Raw genomic sequence first — 25,162 nt, 5'->3', positions numbered from 1 at the left:
TGGGACTGTACGCCTAGCTCTAGACTTCTCAGACAGGGGAAAGCTCCTTCCTGTATCTACCCTGCCAAGCTTATTTCAATGACACCCCCTTTCATTCTTAAGAATTTGAAATAAAGACCTAACCTATTCAATCCATGCACACAAGTCCGCAATTCCACAAACTAATCTTCATCCACACAGTACAGAAACCAACCTGGTTTCTGTGCTGCAATGCTCTTTGGTTATAACAAGCCGTTCACCGAGATTGTGCAAAATATCAAACGGCCATTTACACTGAATGGAGCAAAACAAGGAAGTCTGCAGACTCTTCTTATTGTATTCAAAACACAGAAATGCCGGAGGAATTCAGCTGGTCTCGAAGCACCCATAGAAGGTAAAGATATATTATCGACATTTTGGGCCTGAGCCCTTCTTCAATACCCTATGAGCCTTTTCTCTCTCTCTTGTCCTCCGCTCCCTATCCAATTAACACCTTTTGTCCCTTGGTCTGTAATCTTCCCCCTGCCCTTTCTTTTAATTCAAGCGCCTCCCTATTTTTCCCTCATACCTCGAAGAAGGGCTCAGGCTCGAAACGTCGGTAATATATCTTTACCTCCTTTGGCCACTGCAAAACCGGCTGAGTTCCTCCAGCATTTCTGTGTTTTGATTTTTCATCCTATACTGAAACCTATTCTCCCAGATTCTACTCCTTTACCGATAACTAGGGGGAATTTCCAGCGCTCAATGAAACTATCACCCCCATGGAAAGCCATCCCAGGTACAAAATTGAACCTGGATTGCTGGAGTGTGAGGCACCAGCTTCAGAGATGAATTTTCACTGCCTTCCCTCTGTTAGATAACGAATAAAAATGGCACTCCCCTCAAGAACCAAGGACCTATGTAACTGCAGTAAGGCTGAAATCCTTTTTCAATGTAGGCCTAATGTCCCATTTGCTTTCCTAATTGTTTTCCATTCCTTCATGTTAACTTTCAGTGGCTTTTAGGTTGCACTTCTGTTTAAATTGGTTCAATTTCTTAACCTATGTTCTATTTTCCCAAAGAGGTATTGGAGGTTACTTGAAAACTGTACAGGGCACTCACCTTTCTCCCGCTTCAGGCCAGTATTGGTTGTTAACCAGGATCGTGATGAAGAAAATGTGGCAGCTACACAAAATTCTCCACCCACAGCCTTGCTTGGGGAAATCTGTGGGACAGACCTAGATTTGCTCTTACTGTAAAAGAATGGAAGAGATTTCATAAAATGTTGGCAGTCATCATCCATTTCTGCTCTCCAATTGTCTTCCTGTCTTTTGTACAGACATAGTTTGATTACAGAAACCACAAAATGTTCTCATGCTAAAATGTAGTAAATGGTCACAAAAAAACGAACTGAAATGGCATTGCATCACACAAACAAATCTGTGGTTCGGTTACGTTATTTTTAATGACCATTTCAAAAGCGTAACTTCAACAAAGCTGTATAATTGGACAGTGATTAATTCTTTAATTAGCGACTCAGTTAAATGCAAGTACTGTTCCTGAAAGTAAGAAAAAAAACGTGAACTAAAAAGCAAATAACTGCCGTTCATGGAAGTTTAAAATTAGAACAGAAAATCATAGAGACCTTGATGGGATTAGGCATAATTACAGAAACTGACAGTTTGTTCAGCGAAAAAAAACAAATACGTAAGAGAGATGCTTTTAGAAAAAAATTCCATGTATTTACATTTCTATTCTTTTGTGGTTCCATTGAAAATATTTCCCTTTCAAGTACAGCAATTCCCTGTGGAAAATTCCAACTGAATTTGCTTCCACTAGATTGCATGGTAATGTACACTCATTGATAGCATGGAAGGTATAACAAGAACATTGAAAGTCCTTCACCAAAGAAATAAACACAAACCAACTTCTCAAGTTGTCGGTAGGTAAGTCCTTATGTTCAATAACATAAACTATCGACTTAAAAATATGTGGTTTCTTGTTGGGTTACGAGTGTTGGGCATGCAACAGTGCACAAACTGTCCGAAGGATCAGTCATCCAAGACCACACCAACCAAGAACAAAAATGCAAAGCAATGTTCCCCAGCATCACTGACAAATTTCGGTCAACACATTGTAGGATTCCTTTCCCAAATTCAGCTCAACTGCATTTACGTTATTTGCTTAAACTGCATCTTGTGAGAGCAAGTACCACATTTTATCCGTCACTGAACAGCATGGATTCGCTTGAATTCTTTGCTGGATTTACCAGTCATTGTCTTATATTTGTATCCAGTACATGTGGTTTCTCCCAGAAGTGAGAACAGTTTTATGGTGTCCAACACTATCAAGGTCAATTAGATTTTCCCTGAGCATTCTCTTGCAACCTGTTCAGATTTCTCTCTATTTTATCAATCCTTGCTAACCTCAGTTCTGGTATAATCTTCCTTTTCCAGTATCTCAATATCCAGCTTTAATAGGGAAAACAAACTCTGCTTTTCAGTACACGTTCTGATTGCGGCTCATCCAGCTTTCAGCAGGCTTATTCCATGAAGATCAATGGTCCTTTGAGATTGAACCAAATATTGTCAAATTTCCCCTTACGAACGAACCACTATTTTTACTTTAAAACAACAAACCCAAGAGTCTGTCAGTAGTTTCTGTGTTAAACTTGCACCCAACAACAGATCTCCACACCTCATAAATCACAATACGTTCCCAATGTCCTGCACATGACAGATTTAACCATTGACAATAAAAACGATCATTTGGAACCAGAGGACTGTTCGGTGGACAGGGTCCAACCCCAGAAGTAGATTGTGAAGTATTTTATTTAAGTAATAAATAAGAATGACTGTACCAACACAAATAAGCCAGACTCTCGAATGAATTGCAAACAAAGTTTGAGAGTTTACTGGAATAATGCAAGTTGCACGTTAATTAAAATTGCAGGCACCTCTGATCATTAATTCAGGTTGGCTAACACTAGGGATCGGACACAAGCAATTGCCAGGCTTCCACTTAAGAAGGATGAATAGATCTCCAATTTAACCAACATCCAATTTATAACATAAAAGGCCACCTGCTCCCAATCTGCTCTAGTCAAAAACTGAGGCAATTGAAGACACAAGTTGCAATTGCACAATTTTAATCTCAAGTTGCTGGTTCACTCTTCCGCAAAGCTCTTGCCTTGGTGAGGAGTGCAGCCACCATTCAGTTACACCAACAACAAGATGGCAATAATTATGTACTCTCGCTCTGAGGAAAAGCAGAACAAACCTCACATCAACATCATTCATAAGCATCAGGCAGCCAGATCATTCTTTAGTTCTGGCTCGTCAAAGGCTTGTAGAGTTGTGCTGCCTGTGGGAGGTATACAGTTGTGTGCAGGGCTTTCAAGAGGCTGTTAAACTGCCAGGACAACCAAGGAGTGGTAATCCAGGATCAGTGTCAGGAATTTGTGAATGCAGTTTATTGGAAGTTCCGAAACTTGCATTTGGAATTTTCAACAAAACTGTTGCACATGCTTTGAACAAATTTGCTTTCTATATATGTGCATATATATTTTTAAAATGTCAAGAAGACAACAGAAGAAAAATGGGTGTTTTTCATCTCTGGATTGTGGAATCAAATCCAGCTTTGACTGATGAGATGAAAGCTCCTCTACTGCTGGCTCAAAATGCCAAGAGTTTGAACTGTCACAACTTGTTCCCAGTGAGTGGTGATGCGTGGGACAAAATTGCTCTTAATTTGGTGTCAATTAATACTAACATTGACACAGGAGCTGATGGGAGCTGTAACTTTAAAAAAAGGTTATATTGACCCAGCTGTGAATGTTCCTTAGCAGTGGGGCATCTTGTTGAACCAAACTGGCTGGAATTTCAAATGAATCTGGACATGTTGAACTTGTTTTGAGAACACTGGGGATTGAGATGGAAACTATTCTATTCCCCAGCATGACCATTCATCATCTTAATGAGGATTAAACTGCTCAGAAATGGAAGCAGGCATGCCCCCAATGTTGGCGTTATTATGGTGACTCCTTGAATGTTACAATTTACTTTGAAGCATGGTTGCCAACTTCTGTCACAGGAACAGAGGTAGCCCATTCAGCCTCAAGTTTGTTTCAAAAGGTAGAACTGCTCGTATGTACCACTAATCTATTCTACCTTCAGTGAAAGTATGTCTCAGGTGATATGAACTGTATCAAAATGGCTTCTTCTGTATGCAACACAGATGTTGCAACACTGCCTAAAATAAATGTTGACCTCAAAATATTCTTGGCCTTCAAAATGATCAGTCGTTGATTTAAGATTAAATCTACTGCATTTTACAAATGGGTTTCACATTTCTGTTGTCCTTTTAACTTTCAACCTTCAACTGCCTTACTACTGATCCTTCATTTGCCAAGAAAACAGCACAGCACAGGAACAGGCCCTTTGGCCCACAATGACAGTGCTGACCCCATTACTAATTTAAACTAATCCCATCTACTAGCATTTCGCCAATATCCCTCCATTCCTTGCCTGCTCATATGCCTATCTAAATGTCTCCAAGATGTTGTTATGGTATCTGCTTCTACCACCTCCCCTGGCATTAGGATGAGGGTATCTGCCATTTTCTGGGTTAAAAAAACTGGCCTCACCTAATTTTCTTTGAATTTTCCCCTTCTCACTTTAAATCTAGGCCCTCTAGTTTTTGACTTCCACCCTGGCATCAGATCACCTCCATTTATGTCTAAATCATTTGTGTGCATCTCAGCACTGGACCGTGTGGAACACTGCTGGTCATGGATCACCAGTCAGAATAATATTCCTTCAGCAATACTCTCTTCTACAGCCAGTCAAATCTGCCAAATATCCATGGATCTCATATGACTTAATCTTCTAGATCAGCTACCACAGGTGACTTTATTGAATGGTTTACAGAAGATCACGTACACAATAGCCAATATCCTACACTCATCAATCATCTTCATCACTGTCTCAAAAAACAAATCAAGTTTGTAATGCTTGACCTCTGCCACACAAAGCCATGTTGTGATATCCCTATTAAGTCCATTATAATGTAGATGTAAGTAAATCCTATCCCCTATGAATGTTATGCAATAACTTCCCTACCCCTGATGTAAAGCTACACTGGCTTGACTCTATTACCCTTCCTAAATAAATGTTAACCATTTTCCAGTCATTTGGGATTTTGCCAGTGGGTAAAGATGATACAAGCTCTCTTTAAGACCCCAGCAATCTCTACCATTACCTCTCTCAATAACCCGTGAGCAACTCTAAAATGAAAATACTCTTTGATATATTTTCTGTATATAATACCAGTATCTTTTAAATAATAAAAAGAAAATGAAATCAATGATAACCCTCCATTGATTTTTCTCTTGGGTTTTTTTGTCACCATATTACATGGTAAATGGTCGGGCACTGAGAAGTGCGGTAGAACAGAGGGATCTGGGAATACAGATATGGAATGCCCTGAAAGTGGCGTCCCAGGTCGATAGGGTTGCAAAGAGAGTTTTTGGTATATTGGCCTTCATAAATTAAAGTATTGAGTACAGAAGTTGGGATGTTACGGTAAAATTGTACCCAAATTTGGAATCTTGTGTGCCGTTTTGTTTGCCTAACTACAGGAAGGATATCAATAAAGAGGGCAGAGAAGGTTTACTAGGATGTTGCCTGAACTTCAGGAACAGAGTTACAGGGAAAGGTTAAAAAGGTTTGGACTTTATTCCCTGGACTAGAGAAGAATGAGGGGAGATTTGATAGAGGTGTTTAAAATTATGAGGGGTCTAAATGTAGGTTGGCTTTTTCCACTGAGGGTAGGTGAGATACAAACCAGAGGACAAGGGTGAAAGGGGAAAGGTTTAGAGAACATTAGGCTGGACTTATTCCCACAGAGAGTGGTGGGAATGTGGAACAAGCTGCCAGCTGAAGTGGTGAATGCGGGCTCAATTTCAATTTTTAAGATTTTGGACAGGCACATGGATTGGATAGGTATAGAGGGGTACAGGTCAGTGGGACTAGTTCAGCAGAAACTGGATGGGCTGAAGGGCCTTTGTGCCGTAATGTTCTGTAGTTCTAATTCATAGACTGCCCTGTGGAATGTCAAAATGCGTCCAAATGGTGCAACGCATTTCGCTAACTGTCTCCCAAAAGTGGGATTCTGGAAAATAAACAGGAGTTTTCTTGCACAGATTTTCAAACAGCTCAACTCTAATTATCAGTATGTATTTAAATGAAGAAGTGGCTAGAAGAATGATTTGAGAGGTTTATTATCCACTATCAACACTCAAGCTGCCCAGCTACAAGAGGAAATAGTGTTATTAGCACAAAAAGGTTAAGAGGCAGTTTCCTGCAAAGGTCAGAGTAGAAACGTGAATTACTACCAAAAGTGCTGACAGATGTTTCAGAGCCTCACCCTTTGGGATGGAAGGAGAAAGGAGATGTCAGAATGAAAGAGAGTGATAATGAATTGTCATTACTTTCCAACCCCTGAAAATATATGGCAAATTGCAAATGAAAGACAGTAGGGTAACACTCCGCCTCTTGTTTTTGCCAACATGGCTTCTCCCTGAAGTCCAAATATTCAGTGCCCAGAAAGTAGGTCATTAGTAGTTGTTAAACAGTAATATTCTCCTATCTTAAACTTATCTGGGCCCAGTTTTTAGTCGTACATCACATTTACCACATCCAAAGTCGTCTTTTCATTGATAGCAGGTCAAATATTTTCTGGCATTTTTCCCAAGTCATTTTCCAATCTTATTTCTTCCATTCTACTATATCCATTCTAATCCTCTTCATCACTTTCTCACACCTTTCCATGATCTCTAAAGCTGTCCTTATGATGAAGAAATGTGAGCAGTTATCATGGCTAATCTTCTCTTAACACCCTCTATAACTTCAATGAAAGAGAGTTAGCAAACAATTATAGCCAGAATCAGTCATGTATTTAATTATTCAAAATATAGATATAGAAAATGAGGAATCAAAATATAGGATGTAAGAATTTTGCAAAGCAACAAACCCTGATTTGATAGCTCTGTACAGGGCAAACATGCTGGCGGAAGACCATAAGGCCATAAGACACAGGAGCAGAATTAGGCATTTAGGCCATCGAGTCCAAAATGTTGTCTATCGAATGTCTTTTGTGGATGTTGCCTGGCCTGCTGAGTTCCTCTAGCATTTTGCATGGAGCTCAAGGTGTTGGTGAGACCACACAGAATATTGGTGCAGTGGTGGGCGCGGTTAGCACAACACTATTTCACCACCAGTGACCCGGGTTAAAATCTGGCATTGTCTGTAAGACGTTTTTGCAATTTCCCCGTGGCTGCGTGCATTTCCTCCGGGCGCTCCGGTTTCCTCAAACCTTTCAAAAAGCACGGGGGTTATAGGTTAATTGGTTGGCAAAGGCTCATGGGCCGGAAAGGCCTGTTACCATGCTGTATGTCTAAATTTAAATTCTGTCGCCTAGCTGGAGGAAGGATGTCATTAAGCTCGAAAAAATGCCAAGAAATTCACAAGGATGTTACTAGGGTAGGAGTGCTCAAGCTACAAGGACAGGCTGGAGAGACCAAGGCATTTTTTTCCCTGGAGAGCAGGAGTCACAGAGATGTTCTTATAAAGGTATATGAGATCAGGTGGGGCATTTTTTTCCCCAAGTTAGGAGAATCAAAATCAAAGAGAACACTAATTTAAGATTCAAGGTTCCTGTATTGTCATGCAATAGTACAGAACAGAAGATAAGGGGGAAAGATATAAAGGGGATCTAAGAGACAACCTTCTTTGCACCGAGGATGGTGGGTACATGGAACCAGCTGCCAGACAAAGTGGTAGAGGTACATTTAAAAGACATTTAGACAAGTACATGGATAGGAATGGTTTACAGGGATTTAGTTAAATGCAGGCGAGTGAGATGAGCTGAACTTGATGTGCATGAAAAGTTGGGTTGAAGTGCCTGCTTCCGTGCTTTATCATTCTGACTCGATAACTATTGTTGTCAGGGAGGATTTCAAATTAATGAAAGGAAGAATCAAAGAAAAGTAAATTATTCACATAAAATGGTTCTCATTTAAAATGTTGCCACACCACACATGGACATAAAATAAATGGAACTCTTTGTCGGTTAAATTTATGATAGCTATTTTGAATGTCTTTTCAAATTCTGAAAATTATATAGTATTTTCAAAAAATAAGAACCCATTAATCTGGGATGGTTGTGGCAGAGCCTGCACAAGAACATCAAATGCACTTAATGTCTACCTCAGACATGATCTAATAGCAGACACTAGTGATGAGCAGCTTGACTTTTTAACAATACAACAACATGTCACGACAAACTAAATTGTTAACAGATGCGAGAAGGGACGCCCAGTCTGACACTCTGCTACAGTAATTGATTGGACACTCAGGAGTGTGAGCAACATGTTATATCAGCCTATTGAAACTATGGACGTATGGAAGTGGTTAATAACATTCTATAATAGGATTTGTGTGATCGATGGAGGCACTCATCCTACACGTATGTCAGTCCCAGTCCCGGCAAGATGTAAAACACCTGACAATGTCTGCCATCACTATCAAATGCCCGATGGCATCTACAATAAAATATTCAGACTTAATCTATTTTAATATCCATTTCTACGAACAAGGGAGCATAAATACAAACAGGTGGTAAATCATACAGCCCCACAAGCCTACTTGCTCATTCAATGGAATCATGGCCTCAGCTCCATTTTCTTGCCTCTTCCTCACAGCCCACAACTCCAACATAGGCCAAAATCCATTTTTGTCATAAATGTATTTAATAATTTGATCTCCGTGGCCCTCAGGACGTGAACTACAAAAATTCTTGACCCTCAAAGAGAAGATTCCTCCTCATGTCTAATTTAAATGGGCAACACTGTATTTTGAAATTGTGACCCTTGCTTGTAGTTTCTGTCTCCGAGGAAAGCATCTTCAGCATCTACTAGTGAGGCCTACCTGCTTAACCTTTCTTCATGCAGGCTGCTTCCTCTCATGAATTAATTGGGTCAATTTTCTACAAAATGCCTCAAATGCAAGTAAATCCCTCTCTATTCCACTGTTCCCTCCTTTCCCTTCCTCTCGCTCACCCCCTCCCCATCCATCAGTCACACCCTGCATTTCCCCTTCTCAAACATCCCTCCTGATGTGTGCACTCTCCTCTCCCTGCTCAGTAACTCTCCCTAACACGACTCTTATTAATGTTTAAACTATTCAGTTTTACCTAATCTGGCATTTAAGCATTTTTTTTCCCAAACATCATATTCAAAAATTGTATGCCTGACCCTATCTCTTCCCAAGATCCACCCTTTGCCATGCTTTTACTATCCCTCCCGATCTTCCCGGCTCTAATAAGAATGATCGATCCTCAGCAAAGACAAAACTTTCATCAATATTCCCATGTGATGTTCAACTCTTCTTCTGCTGCTCCCATCCCCATGCTCATTTCAGTGGCTGAAGGCCTCTCCCCAGTCTGTGCATTCTTTCTCCCATCTCAAGAATTCACCATCCTCTTGATCCATTGTAGCTTGTCATCCATGTTAATGGTTTTGGTAAGAGCCCAATTGGGGATGTTGGTGGCAAGGTTTGCAAGTTTGCAGATGGCACCAAAATTTGGGGTGTGCTGGGCAGTGGAGCAGGTTGTTGGAAATCACAACAGGATGAACTGGGAAAATGGGCCAATATTGCTAGGACTTGAGGAAATAAGTTACAGAGAAAGGCCAAGTAGGTTCAGGCTTTATACCTGGAGCATCAGAGAAAGAGGGGAGATTTGGTCGAGGAATACAAAATTGAGGGGTATAAAGCAAGCAGACTTTTTCGACTGAGGATAGATGAGACAAGGATTAAGGTTGAAAGGGGAGATGTTTGAAGGGAACATTAGGGGGAACTTCTTCACCCAGAAAGTGGTGAGAGCATGGAATGAGCTGCCATCTGAACTGGTGAATGTGGGATCAATTTTAACGTTTGAGGAAAAAAAGTGGACACGTCCATGGATGGGAGGGGTATGAAGGGCTATGGTACAAGTAGGTGGGATTGGGCAGAATAATTTGGCACAGACTAGATGGGCTGAAGGGTCTAATTCTGAGCTGTTGTGCTCTGTGGTTCCTTCCAGCCTCTCTCTCTCTCTCTCTCTGCCTATAGAGAACGATCACTCTTCCTCCTCTTCCCAAATAGAAATCTGACTTCAGCTCTTTCCAAGCTAACTTCCCCTGTGGACCATTTGCAAAGTAGACACATCACATGATTTTCTGCAAGGTGTTCACCTATTTTCAGGTCACACATAAAAGTGTATCACATAAATACAGTATGGGAACGTGTCCCGTAAAACATTTGAAATTAGATCCTCTTAAATTGATCACAGATTACTGAACTTGGCAGAATTCAATCATTGATTTTTGACATCTACACGCAGTCAATTCATAGAAAGCAGATAAAAATGTAAAAATCCTGAAAAGGTAAACTTAAAACAAAAGCACAAGGTTCTGGAAATGTACAGTATAGTAGAGAGCACAGGAAATGATAAACTAATGATGTATCCAGTTAATCTTGCTTTGTTTATTTCATTAATTTGGATTGCTGAGAAAAGGTTCAACTAAAAAACAAAAAAAAACCTATTTGGTTCTTCACCGAATTTAAGCTCTGGTGGTAGTAGTCCTGCATGTTCTAATTTACTTCTATTTCAGTGAGATCAGACTAGTTCTTGAAACATTCGGTATTTTTACCTTTGCTACATAAAGGACCCTGTTTGACCAGCTGAGTTTTTCCAGCATTTTGTCTTTATACTTCCGCCACGGTCTCTACAGATTTTTGTGATTTACTCGTTCTTGAAACACCTTTACCAAAAGCCTGCCATTTGTTTGCTGGTATTCTCATCAGATTCTCTGAGCATGTGTTGTTCCACCTGGAAATACTGACTGAGCTAGATTTTTTTTCACTTTCTTAGCCTCATTTTCAGTGAAAGTAAGTAGGTTTCCTCATACATTATTTGATTTTTCATTCATCTGAAATTATATTCCACAAGTCATAACAGTATTTATAAAAGGTGTCAATGCAGTAACATATCTTCGCAATATATTCTCTCATTTCCAGCTCTGTAATAAAAATTTTAGCAGATTTTTCATATATTTGTGGTCATAATTATGTAACAGAAAGTTATAGCTACAATCCTGTTATAGCTTGTGAGACAGAACTTACTTAAAATTATTAAGCATAACAGAAAATAATAAAACTGTGGAAAATAATGGCAATCACTTAAAGGATCCGGCTGCTCATGAGTAAAGGCACCAAATACCAGAAACCAAGGTGGTTTTGTTCTTAAACTGCAACATTTACTTATTATCCGCTGATGAAGAAGATCGCAGGTTTGAGTTTGCAAGCCAGCACTGCAAATGATGACCTCCTAAAATTATTTTTTTTGTTTTCTTTTTTTTTTTAAATCTTTTTAATCTTAAATCATAATTTCTTTCCTCTTTTTTTCAGTTTCTGGTCAGATGACACACATCGCCCAAGATAGCAAAAGTCTCCTGGTCTTTTCTGAGGTGTTTGTGAATGTACAGAAATGGAATGGTGCAACTTCTAATCTGCTCTTTAGCTTCTTTGATGTCCTTGCCAGACACAAATACTGGCAATGGAGCTATAAACTTGCACGAACTTGCTGACCACGAAATGAGAGGCATTTCCCAGATTGTCACTAGGACAGATTTCTCATAAGATTAAAACATTAAATGTAAGGCTTGGTTAATTAATCCAAATGACTGTGATGTCAATTAGCAATTTTATATAATTACAGAATGTTGGTGTTGCAATCAAGGCATAATTTAATGGGCACCTTTGAGCCACCTTCTTCAACTTTTGTAGACCTGGTGAGAGCTTGCTGTGGGATGGTGTCATGGACAGAATTATGCTTGAGAAATCATTTTGAAGCGTTCTTTCCAGTGAGCCCTGCCTGCATCTCCAATCTTGATAAGCTCTCCTCCACACTCTGATCCCAGCAGATGAACCTTGGGTACCTGGGCAGTTCGTCGCGGTGACAGTGCAGAAGAATCCACACATGTTCCGGTTATCAAGTTGCTGAACTTCCACAGCTGAGTGCCCGCAATCTTTTCTTTGTTGGACCTCTGTCTTCAGATGCCTACAAAGTTATTCCTTTTCTATTGAGGCAAGATGGAGCTTCTAATCCAAGAACGCCATTTTCAGTTAATGAGGTCCATTGTGTTTTTAGTCAATGAAAACTCCCTGGATACTTCAGTGGTGTGTGAGTTAATTGCAACTCCTTCCATCACTTTGTTGCTGATTGAGAATAGACTTATTGCTAATATAACATACCGAGGTCACATTTTTATAGATACTTCCAAATTAGACATTTTCTGAATACTTTACTGTTTAACATTCTGACATCGTACAAACCAGATTTAGTTGATACTTTTTTCATTTGAACCCTTCTCATAAGCGTTTAATAGGTAACATTTATAATATTGTAATCAAATTCTAATGGAAAAATTAAAGGGGCCTGGGAAGAAGAACTTCAGCTACATCTTCCAGAGGAATCACGGGAGAAGATTTTTGGATTGGTTAATACCTCTTCAATATGTGCTCGTCATTCTTTGATTCAGTTTAAAATGGTACACTGGGTTCATATGTCAAAAGGCCTGCATTTTTTCTAATGTTAGTCCTATTTGTGATAGATGTTAATCAGAAGTGGCTTCTCTAACTCATGTTTTGGTCATGCCCTATGTTGGAGAGGTATTGGATAGATATATTTTTAAGACTTTGTCATCTATACTCTTTATCAGTTTGAAACCTAACTCACTGACCGCTCTTTTTTTGGAATTATAGTTCCAGAAGTGGGACAAGTTCCCACTTCCACATATTGGGTTGTAGCATTTTCTACATTGTTTGCTAGAAGAGCGATCTTATTTAAATGAAAAGATTCTAATCCACCTACTTTGACTCAATGGTTCTCTCAAATTATGACATGTTTAAGTTTAGAGAAAATTAAGAGTTGTACATTTGATTATTGTTAAATTTGAAGAGACTTGGTGACCTTTTATAAATTATTTCCACATGACTTAATTATTTTCCCTTTTTGACTATATTTAATTTGACTTTTTCTTTGTTGGTGAAGACCAGATGGTTAATTTTTATTAATAAATCCTCAGAGAATGCTGCCCAGTTTTTTTCTTTTCACTTTTTTATATATAAAAGATTTCAGTTTGAGGAGGTCATTCATTGTGGTGTAATGCAATATGTTATATGATGTAATATAGTGATTTTCCCCCTTTTTGATTATGTACTCTTATTCTCCTCATGTATTATTTAATATGATTAATAAAAAGATTTAAAAAGAAAGAGTATAGACTTATTGGCAATAATTAGTCAGATTGATTTGTCCTGATTTTTGTGACATAGCTGAGCAATTTCCTATCTTCTTGGATCGATAAGGTTGAAGTAGTATACTGGAATGGATTGGCCTGAGGCATAGCTAATTCTGGAGTACAGGTCCTCAGCATCATACCCAAGATGCTGTTTGGCCTCATAACCTTTACTGGACTCCAGGAACTCAGTTCTTTCTCAAGATTTTCAGGAGTCAGAGAAGAACCATATATTCAGTATTTCTAACTGAATCCAACTGTCAATATTTCAGCCTTTTCTCCAGCACTCACTTGATGGGCTCTGCCGTGGTGAGTTCTTCTCCCATTAATTGCCAACCATCTCTCTTGAATAAACAATTTGATCTGTATCAGTATGTGGTGAGGTTACTAAACTCAGTTTCCCAGTTGAGCATGAATGTACTTCATTTCCAGGTATTATGCTCCTCGCATGGCTGACAGCATTTCCTGCTGAACCAGGACTGTCCCCCTGGCTGGACACCTGGATGGGTCTTTAGGTTATAAGTTGCAGTGTTCATCTTTTTGTTGCTGATGATCCACCGGGGCTCCAGGCTAGTTTTGAGCAACCAGATCTGTTCCGAGTCTTCCCATTTCACATTTATATTGCCACAAAACACGATGGAGAGCATTCTTGGTGCATCTCTGCAAGGTAGTGCAATGATTATAGCATTGCTTTCAAGTGCAGATGCATCCATCACAGGTAGGTTGGTGAAGACGAGGTCAAATAGAATGATCTCTCACGTTGGTTTGCACACAACTTGTTCCAGGAGAAGTCTGGAAGGAAAATCCTTCAGGAGTTGACAAGCTCAATCATAGTTATTGCTTCTGAGCCACTCTTGGTCTGGAAAGTAGGGTGCTCCCATGCAGAGTACGATTTAGGGCCTTAATATTTTTCATACAACCTAGGGCCCTGCTCGTTCATTATCTGTGGGATGATGGTAAATGGTGGAGGGGTCCATGCCCATGTAATGCCGTGAATTTTCATGTTGAGGAGCCCAAAGGCTATGGCCTCCTGTCTGTGTACCTCTGTGCCGCCATTTCTGCTGGGTCTGTCATGTGGTGGGACAAGATAGAATCGTTAAAAAAAAGGTGCAGGAGTAGGCCATTTGGCCCTTCAAGCCTACACCACCAATAAGCATCAAGGGAATGTGATGAAGGATCGGCTTTGCGGAGTCCCAGTTCATCCTCTGCTAATTCATGGAGATGGATTTGACCTCAAGGTGAGACAATAATTCAGGCTTCAGCCATAACCACAAGCAAGTATAATTTGGGGAAAAAAAGGAGAGGGCATAATACATGCTGTCCCAGAACTCGGATGATCACTACAGTAATATAAATTGACTAAACTAAATACAACATTACATCTTGTGAAGATTTGCTAATTTATGGTCATGTAACCTGGTAATATTCATTGATTAGACTTGTACATAAAATGAGATACCAGAAGGCTGTTGACATTTGTGGAACCATGTGCTTCGGAGAGTGACCATGGTAGAAATTAATCCTTGGTTCCACTATATAATTTTCAGGACAAGTTAAAGGCAACTTTACTCTGCCTTATGTTTTATTTACACACGATTGTTTGCTGGGATAGATTATATAACCCATGCTGACCATGCACTGAATAAATGGGGGGAGGCTACATCAAACCTGAATTATACCTGAAAAATAAAGAAATTCCCATTAATAACCATGAAAAATAGAAAGAATGGCTGTATGTGGTGAATGGATTAACTCACAGAGGAAGTCTGGAGCCAATATCCTGAGCCTCCAAGGTATTACACAGAATGATGCGGACTTCTGCATTAAGTGGGGGAGATAATGGAAGAATTTGGGAAAAAATAGAAGTTTAATATTGAGATTTAAGACCTCAGACATTTTATAGTCTACAATGGAAATAATCTTCAAACTTTGGCAACTCGATATTACTCCACACAGTTGCATAACTCAGGATTAAATGGGCTGTAATAAGAACTATTTAACATCAAAAGCACTACAAAATGGCCACTTCCAGAATAAGCAAATGAAAAGGGACTGCTTGAACCTTTTTGTTGTATTTTCATGTCTATCCTCTTCTAATTTGCACATTCTGTTCCAATTTTGCATTACTCTTCAATCACAGTTCCAGCTGTTTCTGGTTCTTTGGTGCCTGTATCAACAGAGTAGCCCATGCAAATACTTTGTCGAAGGGAAAACTAATTGGGGGAAATACATTGACTTCATTAACTCAAGCAATGTTGTACAAAGGGTGCGGTGCAGGCATGCTGGGATTGCTTTTGGGAACTCACCATGGAGCTTTTAGGGAAAAACATCCTGCCCCAAACAGATAAGGTCTTCGGTTAGGGGGGGGGAAGTGGGTGGGAGAAAGATACAAATATAGAATTAATCCATCAATAAGAAGAAAACACGCCTTTAATAAGGTCCGATTTGAAATTAACTTTTGTAAACACATTTTCATTTCACTGAGCACCAACAATTAGGAAAGAAAAATGCAAATAGTAACAGAAAAACCTCAAAGTGGAAAATGCTGGAAATGCAACTTTGCTTTGGCCACATGGAAATATGCCACCGAAAAAAATACATTCCTGACCAAGTGACTGAGAAATCTGAAATGCAGTGGTCATTGTTTATACACCCCATCTTCACAAAGATACACCAGACCATCTTAATTCCATTCAGCTTAAACTGGTTAACATTTCGATTCAACCCTCTTTGGCCTCACAATGACAAATATCACCAATGCTCTTTTCCGTTTTCAGATGCTCATAAGGTTTGCTAAGTAATTCCAGCATTTTCTCTTATTTCATTAAAACCTGATATTATTTTAAAACTGGGTAGAGACTCGTCCCTGAACACATGTTTCTGTGCATATGTTTCTATTTGTGTTATAAGCTCGGTATGCTGCAGGAGAGCAAGGACATGAATAGTTCAAGTTGTATTGTTGCTGGAGGAGTTAGTGTTCATAGACTGAGACAGTCTGTGTCCATGAAGGAAGAGCTTGTGTTTATTTGTCGTGTGCCTCAGATGAGTTGAGCAACTCCATAAAGGAATTATATACAGATGTGATACTTAGGGAACATAATTTTATGTTGCATGCACTAAAAAAGTTTGTTTTATTTGACATTTTGTTGTTCAATCACTTTTGTCTTCTATGTCCCACAATTGAGCACATCTTCATTCCCAAGGAGGACTAGGCGTCAAAAGACATTTCTATTCATTGCAGTAGCGATCTTTATTCAAATAACAAGGGTTAGATTAATTTAATTGCATTATCAGTTCTCTTGAACCATTTCCATCCTAACTAAAAATATCAAAATATCATTACCCACTGTTTATTTGGAAGGGGAGCGGGGTGTGAAAGAGGTCTCCAACTTCCCCGCCAGTCTCTTTATCTTCTACCTTTTGTCCAATATCTTATAATCACTCTCCCCAGCTTCTTTCCACATGCCTATGTAATATCATCTCCATTTTACTGAGTCTCAATAAAGGGCCCCGACTTGAAACGTTGACTGACCATTCCTACCCACGGACGATGCCTGACCCACTGAGTTCCTCCAGCAGGTTATTGTTTGCAAAAGGTTCCAGCATCTGCAGTTTTTGTGTTTTGGCATTTTATAATTGTTGGGTTAAAAAATGATTGGATTCTTATAAAGAGTAACTCATCACTACAGTCTAGATCTAAAAAGACCTGCATTAAGGCTGGTCAGAGGCCAACTGATTATCTGTGTAATTCTTCAGTATTTTGCAACTCTTGCACAGCTGAAGACAAGACTGAAGATCATTTTCATGAACCCCATTGGAAGCACTTTGTTGTGCACTACAGTCCCTGAAGATTATGCCATGTCTAATTTTATTTGTTTGCTTGTTTTGTTTCTTCACAAATGCTGTTCTTTAAAGGCATACATTTTTACAGTATGTTATCCATGACATCTGTGAAAACCAAGTAGCAGCCATTAGAATTTGTGCAAATCTGAATTTTACCCATTGCTCTTTTTTCTAAAGATTTTCACTTGAATACCACAAAGACCAAAAGCCGATGGATATTAGAAGCAAAAGATCATCTCTCCAAGACATTGCAGATGAATTCTGAAAGTGCTATTAATAATGGAATTGATGGGAGACAAGGTTACCCCTTGAGACTATGTCCTGTTACCAAAGGTCAGGAACTAATAAGATACTAGAATTCACCATGCCAATTCTCAGGACCTTGTCGATTTCAATAGCAAGAGATCGTTCAGACCACGGAAGAAATGTTGGTTGTTGTATTGTTGAAAAAGATTGTGTTGCAGGAAATCACTCAAGCTGATTTTATAAATAAATTTCATTTCTGAATCTAGCCTGGTCTGTCTGTAATTGTCTCCAAGCATTTGAAGTCAGGATGGAAGAACAACTCAAATTTAATTCAGAATCTGTGGCACAAGTGAAATAAAGTAACGGGTGATGGTTGAAGAATGAGATGACTAATCAAATAAAGTCACCATTGTATTTTACATCACAACCTGGATATCACACTCAACTACTGGTCATCCCTCTCTGGCCTTGAATCTTGAGTTCATTTGATAATTCTAAACTGTTCAAGCCTTACTATCGTCTGGCATACTGTTTTATGACCTTAGCTAAAACCTCCCATTCAATTAATGACCCCATTGTGTTCTATTTAATTAAAAGGTAACAATTAGAAGGGTAAATCCAATAGTGAGGAATTGAATCACTAAGCAAAATGAAGCTTTGTATTTGCTTGATGTTATTTAAATAGTTATCAGGCAGTCGTAAATTCATAAAGTGAATAAAGTATTATTTCAGGTTAAAATTTTTCCCTCCTCTCAAAGCCAGTTAGTGGGAAGCAATCCTTTCAGTTGAGACCCCCAGCATAGTTTATTGAATTAATAATTAAAACATCAAGGCTGATAATATTGCCACTGGAGTGTTAACAATGGTAGTGCCATTATTGCCAAATAATTTCCCATTAATTGGCAAACACCACACAAGGGTTAGTCCATCCACAACACATTTGCAACTCATTTTTGTCATCATTATTACGTCAACAATTTTTTCGTCATGGCAGAACACACTGTAGCGGTGCTATGGATAGTCTACAATTCCCAGAAGTCTAGCAAACTGGCAAGGGACATCATAACGTCATGACGTGGCATGCGTAGTTCAGTGTTTTAAAAGAATACATGCGTGGCTCAAGTAAATGAGTTCTGATTTATTTGCAACTGTGCGTGTCGTTATTTTGTGTTCATCAGTCACCACTGCACTTTCAGTGGCTACAATTGGTGATCTCAATGGGTCCAAAACAAGCTTTTGGACCACATGGATACTGCAGCTGTCGCTGTTAAGCTACGCCCTTCTGGACAGCAGAACAGGAGCTGTGGTTTCAACAAGCGAAGGCACAATTTCACCTCAGGAAGATTGAGGTGGATGCAACTCACTATTATCACCTCATCAGTGTCTTGGACCAAGCCACTGTCCAGCGAGTCGGTGAAGTCCTGTGTGGTCCACCGGAGCCTGGAGAGCGCAAGTATAACACTCTAAAAGAGCTCCTGCTGCGATTTTACAGCAGTCCTGCAGAAAGAGGGCCAGCAGACTGTTACACATGGAGGAGTTGGGTGACTGTGCCCCAACCGAACTAATGGACGACATGCTGTGCCTGGCATCCAGCCAACAGCCAGATATGTTATTCGAACAGCTCTTCCTGGAGAGGCTGCCAGAAGACATTAGACTCTTATTATTGCAGAGTTCTTTCAAAGACCTCAGGGCAGTAGCTGCAGAGGCAGACATCCTGTGGCTGGCAAAAAATGCACACCAAAAGGTCTTTGGACAATGTCACTGCGTCACAGCTGTCCGCACCTAGCACCTCCATTGTTGACACTATTTTCCAAGCCAACACTCTCAACACACCAGATCCTATAACGAGGCAATGTCTCAAGTCAGTCACACAGCCTGTCGACACTTCCACCTGGTGTTTTTACCACCAACGTTAAGGAGTCAATGCACATAGGTGCCTGCCACCCCGTGAGTTCTCAGGAAACGCCCTGGCCGACCGTTGTTAATGGCTATGACAGTTGGCCAAAAATCTACGAGCCTTCCATATGTTTGGGATCAGCTATCCCAACATAAATTTTTGGTGGACACAGAATCGGGGGTTAGTGTTTTTCCACCAATCGGTTTCAATACACGTTATCCTACCCCTAACCTCCAACGCACAGCAGTCAATAGTTCCAACATACCCACGTATGGCCCCAAAAAAATGAATGTTCAGTTGGAGGGGAACATTTGCACATGGCCTTTTATTAAAGTGGCAGTGTCACGACCGCTACTCGGGGCCAGTTTCCTTCAAGCTCATTTGTTCATGGTGATAGTTACCACCTTTCAAACTATTCGCCTGGCAGAATCGCATGTTCCTGTGCTGTGCCTTCAAGCTCTGTGTAAGACTGCTGATGAGAAGTTCTCCACACTTGTAGAAGAGTTCCCCAAAATTACAACTCTGAAGTTTACAACCCCCCACCGTGAAACATGGAGTAACTCCCATTCATGCTAAGGTCCTTCGCTTACCTCCAGAGAAACTGCAATTAACTAAACAACAATTCCACAAGAAGTGGGGATAATTCGCAGGTCCGATAGCCCATGGACATCTCCATTATATAGTTCAAAAATGGACCGGAGGGTGGATACTATAGATGTCTCAACGACGCCGCCACTATACCCTCCCCTATTCTCCACATTCAAGTTTTTTCAGTGAATCTGCAGGGTACAAAACCTTTTCAAAGGTGGACTTGGTGCATGGATATTCACCAGGTGCCAGTGGAACCAGACGACACCCCAAAAATGGCAATAATTACCCCTTTTGGATTGTTCGAATTTTCACATATGCCTTTTGGGTTAAAAAAAAGGCAGCTCAGACCTTTCAGTGAGTTAAGGATGCAGTACCATGGCATGGCCAACATCTTCATTTATCTAAACAACATATTAATTGCCAGTAAAACTAAAGCAAAGCACATGGAATATCCGTGTACACTCTTAAGATGTCTGCGAGAATTTGGACTGACCATCAATCCAGATAAATGTGTTTTCAGACAACAGCTCACAGAATTCCTGGGGCATACAATCACCGACAAGGGCACAATTCCGCTGCCTTCCAAGATCAATGCCATGACGGAATATTCCAGACCAACCACTGTCAAAGGTCTGCAAGAGTTTCTGGGCGTGGTTAATTTTTATCGTCAATTCCTTCCAGCAGCAGCTCACGTTATGAAGCCTCTGTTCAATCTGCCAAATCTATTCAGTGGACAGATGAAAGGCAAAATGCTTATCTATAGACAGAGGAACCATTAGCTCAAGTAACCATGCTCAGTTACCCAGTTCTAAATGCAGCCACTGCCCTCTCAACAGACGTATCTGTTGATGTGGCCGTAGGGACGCTCTGCAGCAGTATGTCAATGGACAACAGAAGCCATTGGCATTCTTTAGCTGCCAGCTCCGTGAGGCTGAGAAAAAATACAGCACCTTTGATAAAGAGCTCCTAGCGATATATTTGTCTATCCATCACTTCCATTACTTTTTGGAAGGCAGACACTTCACCATATTCACAGATTATAAACCCTTGACCTTTGCGTTTTTGAAGGCGTCGGAGATCTGGTCAGTTCAACAACTGCGGCAGTTATCCTTCAGTTTGGAATTCTCTACCAGAATAATGCAAATTATGGAAAAGAAATGTAGTGACTGATGCACTTTCCCGCTCAGTTGTACTCGACGTATCAGCTATGAACCACGGTATTGACTATACAGCTCTCGCCACTGCCCAAGCACAACGGTGAGATGGAGTCGTGGCGTACCTCAATAACCAACCTACAATGGAAGGATGTGCAAATTGATGCCAACGGCAAGCTACTCTTCTGCAATGTGTTAACTGGACATCCATGGTCAGTGGTTCCAGGTTCGTGGAGATGTCACATTTTTGATTCTGTCCATGGTCTTTCTCATCCACCCATCAAATCGACCTGTTTTTCTAATTGCAAACAGATTTATTTGGCATGAAGAAAAACCATGCAAATGGCCAGATCTTGTGTAGCTTGTCAAAAAGTCAAAATCCATCAGCATATGAAAGCACGGCTACTACCCTTCCCACCAGTAACTCGCCACTTCAACCATGTCCATTTGGACATTGTGGGACCAATTACAGTTTCACAAGGCTACCGCTATCTCGTCATGGTGATCGATAGGTTTACAAGAGAGCCTGAGGCAGTCCCCGTGGTGGATACTTCTATGGACTCTTGTTCATGAGCATTCCTTAATTCCTGGGTGGCTCGCTTCGGCCTACCAGTGCACATCACTTCCGATAGAGGACCTCAATTAACATCTTTGTTATGGACAGCCTTATCTCGGCTGCTCGGCTATAGGTTTCATCATACAAGCACCTATCACCTGCAGTCCAACGAGATGGTTGAATGATTCCATCGTCACCTTAAATCTTAATTGCCCATTTGGACGGTCGCAACTGGGCAAATGAATTACCATGGGTGTTGATTGGCATTAGGACAGCTTCAAAAGAGGAGCTTCACACTTCATCTATGGAGCTTATATAGAGTGCCTTTGGTGGTCCAAGGGGAATTCGTTCCACATGGATCCAGTAAAGATGAAGATCCCAAAGAGCTGCTGAGCAGACTAAGGGATACTGTAGGCAAATTATCCCTTGCACCCCCAACATCACATGGTAAACACATTTATTTTGTACCACATGAACTGAAGGACTGTGAATACAAGTTCGTACATAGAGGAACACATGGACAGCCCTTGCAGGCGCCATACAAGGGACCATACAGGGTCATTTTTTTCATAGTCTTTTGCCTCAATTTACATAAAATATCGCTTCTTTTCCAAATGATTTGAAAATGAACTAACAAGTGAGTCTTATTTCAGATCAGGTTTCAGATTTAAACTACTAGCCCATGCCTAGCATTTTTATGTTTCGTGTATTTTTTTACTCAGCATGAGTAAAAGCAGATGACTTCCATTATTTGGATTTTCTTTGTTTACAGTTCAAATTACAAAACAATTCTATTTGCTTGTTGATTGAATTATAAAGCTGTCCTTGCTGCTTTCATAAGTCTAACTCTCAAGATTGCCTCCTGCAGTTCTACCTAAGCCCCAAAACATCTCTCCTCCTACTCAGGTGGGCAAACAGGGTATGGAGATGGGCCTTGTGCTCCTCATGGTCGCGACTGGCGATCAGGATGTCATCAAGGTATATAAACACAAAGTCCAGGTCCCTGCCTACTGCATCCATGAGGCGCTGGAAAGTCTGGGCTGCGTTTTTAAGTCCGAAGGGCACGTGCAAGAATTCAAACAGGCCGAACGGGGTGATGATCGCCGTCTTACCGATATCCTCGGGGTGGACTGGGATTTGATCTTCCTTCACTCGTGCTCAAAAATATAAACATAAACCAAACTCCACACGCCTGTAAATGCCTGTCAATGTACTTAGCATTCAATTCAACAAAAGTTGTTTTATGGATATTTAATTCTGCCGCTGAGATGAAGCACCTAGGCTAATTACACTGGACCACAAAGATTTTGCTTCCTGAACACTTTTGTGAGTATTTTATGGATTTTGGGTTGCTGATCACAAAAATCACTTTCAAATTTTCTTTTTCCGTACTTTTCTTTTTAAGATGTAACCTATTTTTGTGGTTTCCTGTCGTGTTTTAAGTCGACTTCAACTATACAAAACCATGAAGTGCAGCATGTCATTGAAATTTCATTTTTTGCATTCGCACTTAGATTCCTTCTTCTGTTGATCTTCATGCAGTCAGTGACGAACATAGTGAAAGGTTTCACTGGGACTTTGTGACCATGGAAAAGCGGTATCAGGGAAAATTAGAACCTGGCCGACTATTGTTCGACACTGACATGAGAGGCACCAGATGTTGAGTACAAACAAAAATCAGTGGACAAACATTTTTAGGTCAGTTGAACCTAATGCAATGTGTCAGCGTCATTCTGCAATTAAACGTACTAAATTCAATCAAAGTTTTTTAATGTTTCTCCAACTTCCTACATGATACAGCTAATCTCAAATTATTTTTTATCATCTTGAAGTTGTCTATCATAATCCCAATTTTTGTAAATCAGTAAGAAAACCTTTTGAAAAAAAATTGTTGTCCAGTGTTATGAACCATTAAGGAGTAAAGCTGAAAATGTAATAAACATGGGCTATAGAAATATTTTTTTAAACTCTATATAAAATAACTACAGTAATGAAAATTAGAATCAGGATTTCTTGTCATGAACAAGTCATGAAATTTAGTGTTTTGTGGCAACATCATAGAGCAAATGTACATATTAAAACCATCTTATGACATTACTAGAAAAAATATAATAAAAATAAAATAATAACAATATTAGTGGACGAAAAGTAAGGCAGTGTCTTTGGTTCATTAATCATTCAGGAATCTGATGGCAGCGGGGAAGAAGCTGTCCCTGTGCCGCTGAGTGCTTGTCTTTAGGCTCCTGTAAAGTGAGGCAGTGTCTTTGGTTCATTGATCATTCAGGAATCCGATGGCAGCGGGGAAGAAGCTGTCCCGGTGCCGCTGAGTGCTTGTCTTTAGGCTCTTGTAAAGTGAGGCAGTGTCTTTGCTTCATTGATCATTCAGGAATCTGATGGCAGCGGGGAAAAAGCTGTCCCGGTGCCGCTGAGTGCTTGTCTTTAGGCTCCTGTAAAGTGAGGCAGTGTCTTTATTTCATTGATCATTCAGGAATCCGATGGCAGCGGGGAAGAAGCTGTCCCGGTGCTGCTGAGTGCTTGCCTTTAGGCTCCTGTACCTTTTCCCCGATGATAGCAGAGTGAAGAGGGCATGGCCTGGATGGTGGGGGTCTGAGGATAGAGGCTGCTTTTTCAAGACATTGCCTCATGTTCATGATTGAGATATCAGGCTGCTCAGACACTTATCAGTATGTCTAATCTGTAATTAGTGGGTTAAGCAGCTGGACCCATGCATGAACTGTCCTGATCCCCTCAAGCGCTCGCTCAAAGCTACTGACTACACAGGTGTAATTACATATGTTCGATTCACCTGGGAACAACTGTCTTTCCGTCTGCTGAAGACGCACTCCGAGCTCTTTGCCTCTAGGCCTCCCAGCCATTAGTATCAAAGCATTTATTCTATACCCAGTGCATCACATACAACATTGAGCCAGATGGTCATTGTCCACTACTGCAATTAAGTCATTATGTGATACATTGATGGGAGGAAAGACAGACAAAATTCTGTAAATATTAATTAATGAAACTAATTTTTTTTAAAGTCAGGAAATAGAATAGATATAATTTCTCTCATCAGTTTTACTTGTAAGTGGTTCATATAAAATCCATCCAAATTTTATTTGCAGCCTCATCACTACAATTTCTGGCTTATCCAAGCAATTCACAGTGTTTGGATGAATAGGGTCAATCACGTGGCCCTATTCGCACATACACATGGCCAGTAGTACCAGCAATACTCCAGATGTGATCTCAATCAAGCCAAACAAAGATAGTTTCCTTTCCTTAATCCACTTACAAAGTTTGTGAACAACCAGATGTCACAATGATTTTACTTTGCTTCCCTTCTTTGGAATTTGGTTCTCAACTAGATACTGTACTTTCCCACATCACATACAACCCTGAGATTCTTTTTCCTGCAGCCAAGGCCTACTAGTTGATGTTGACCATCTAAATGAAGGATATTTAAATAATCATCAAGGACCCAGCACACTCGGAACATGACCCACTGCTACCTTTGGGAT

The 25,162-nt window shown here is 40.2% G+C and overlaps 1 protein-coding gene across 9 annotated transcripts in view; it reads right to left on the bottom strand.

The window, feature by feature from the left end:
- Positions 1-25,162, bottom strand: part of bcas3 (BCAS3 microtubule associated cell migration factor) — a 728,081-nt gene that overhangs the window by 363,208 nt on the left and 339,711 nt on the right. For 7 of the 9 annotated variants that reach the window (XM_069911282.1, XM_069911281.1, XM_069911284.1 and 4 more), the window contains exons 17-18: positions 15,664-15,708; positions 1,081-1,211 (exon numbers count right to left, since the gene is read on the bottom strand). In XM_069911282.1, coding sequence (XP_069767383.1) covers positions 1,081-1,211; positions 15,664-15,708 — 176 coding nt within the window. The remainder of the gene's footprint in view (positions 1-1,080; positions 1,212-15,663; positions 15,709-25,162) is intronic. The other 2 variants (XM_069911285.1, XM_069911286.1) reach the window with 1 other exon arrangement.

This window comes from Narcine bancroftii, chromosome 14 (assembly GCF_036971445.1).
Source record: "Narcine bancroftii isolate sNarBan1 chromosome 14, sNarBan1.hap1, whole genome shotgun sequence".
In the NCBI taxonomy this organism is placed as follows: domain Eukaryota; kingdom Metazoa; phylum Chordata; class Chondrichthyes; order Torpediniformes; family Narcinidae; genus Narcine; species Narcine bancroftii.
This window is presented reverse-complemented; position numbering and strand designations above follow the sequence as displayed.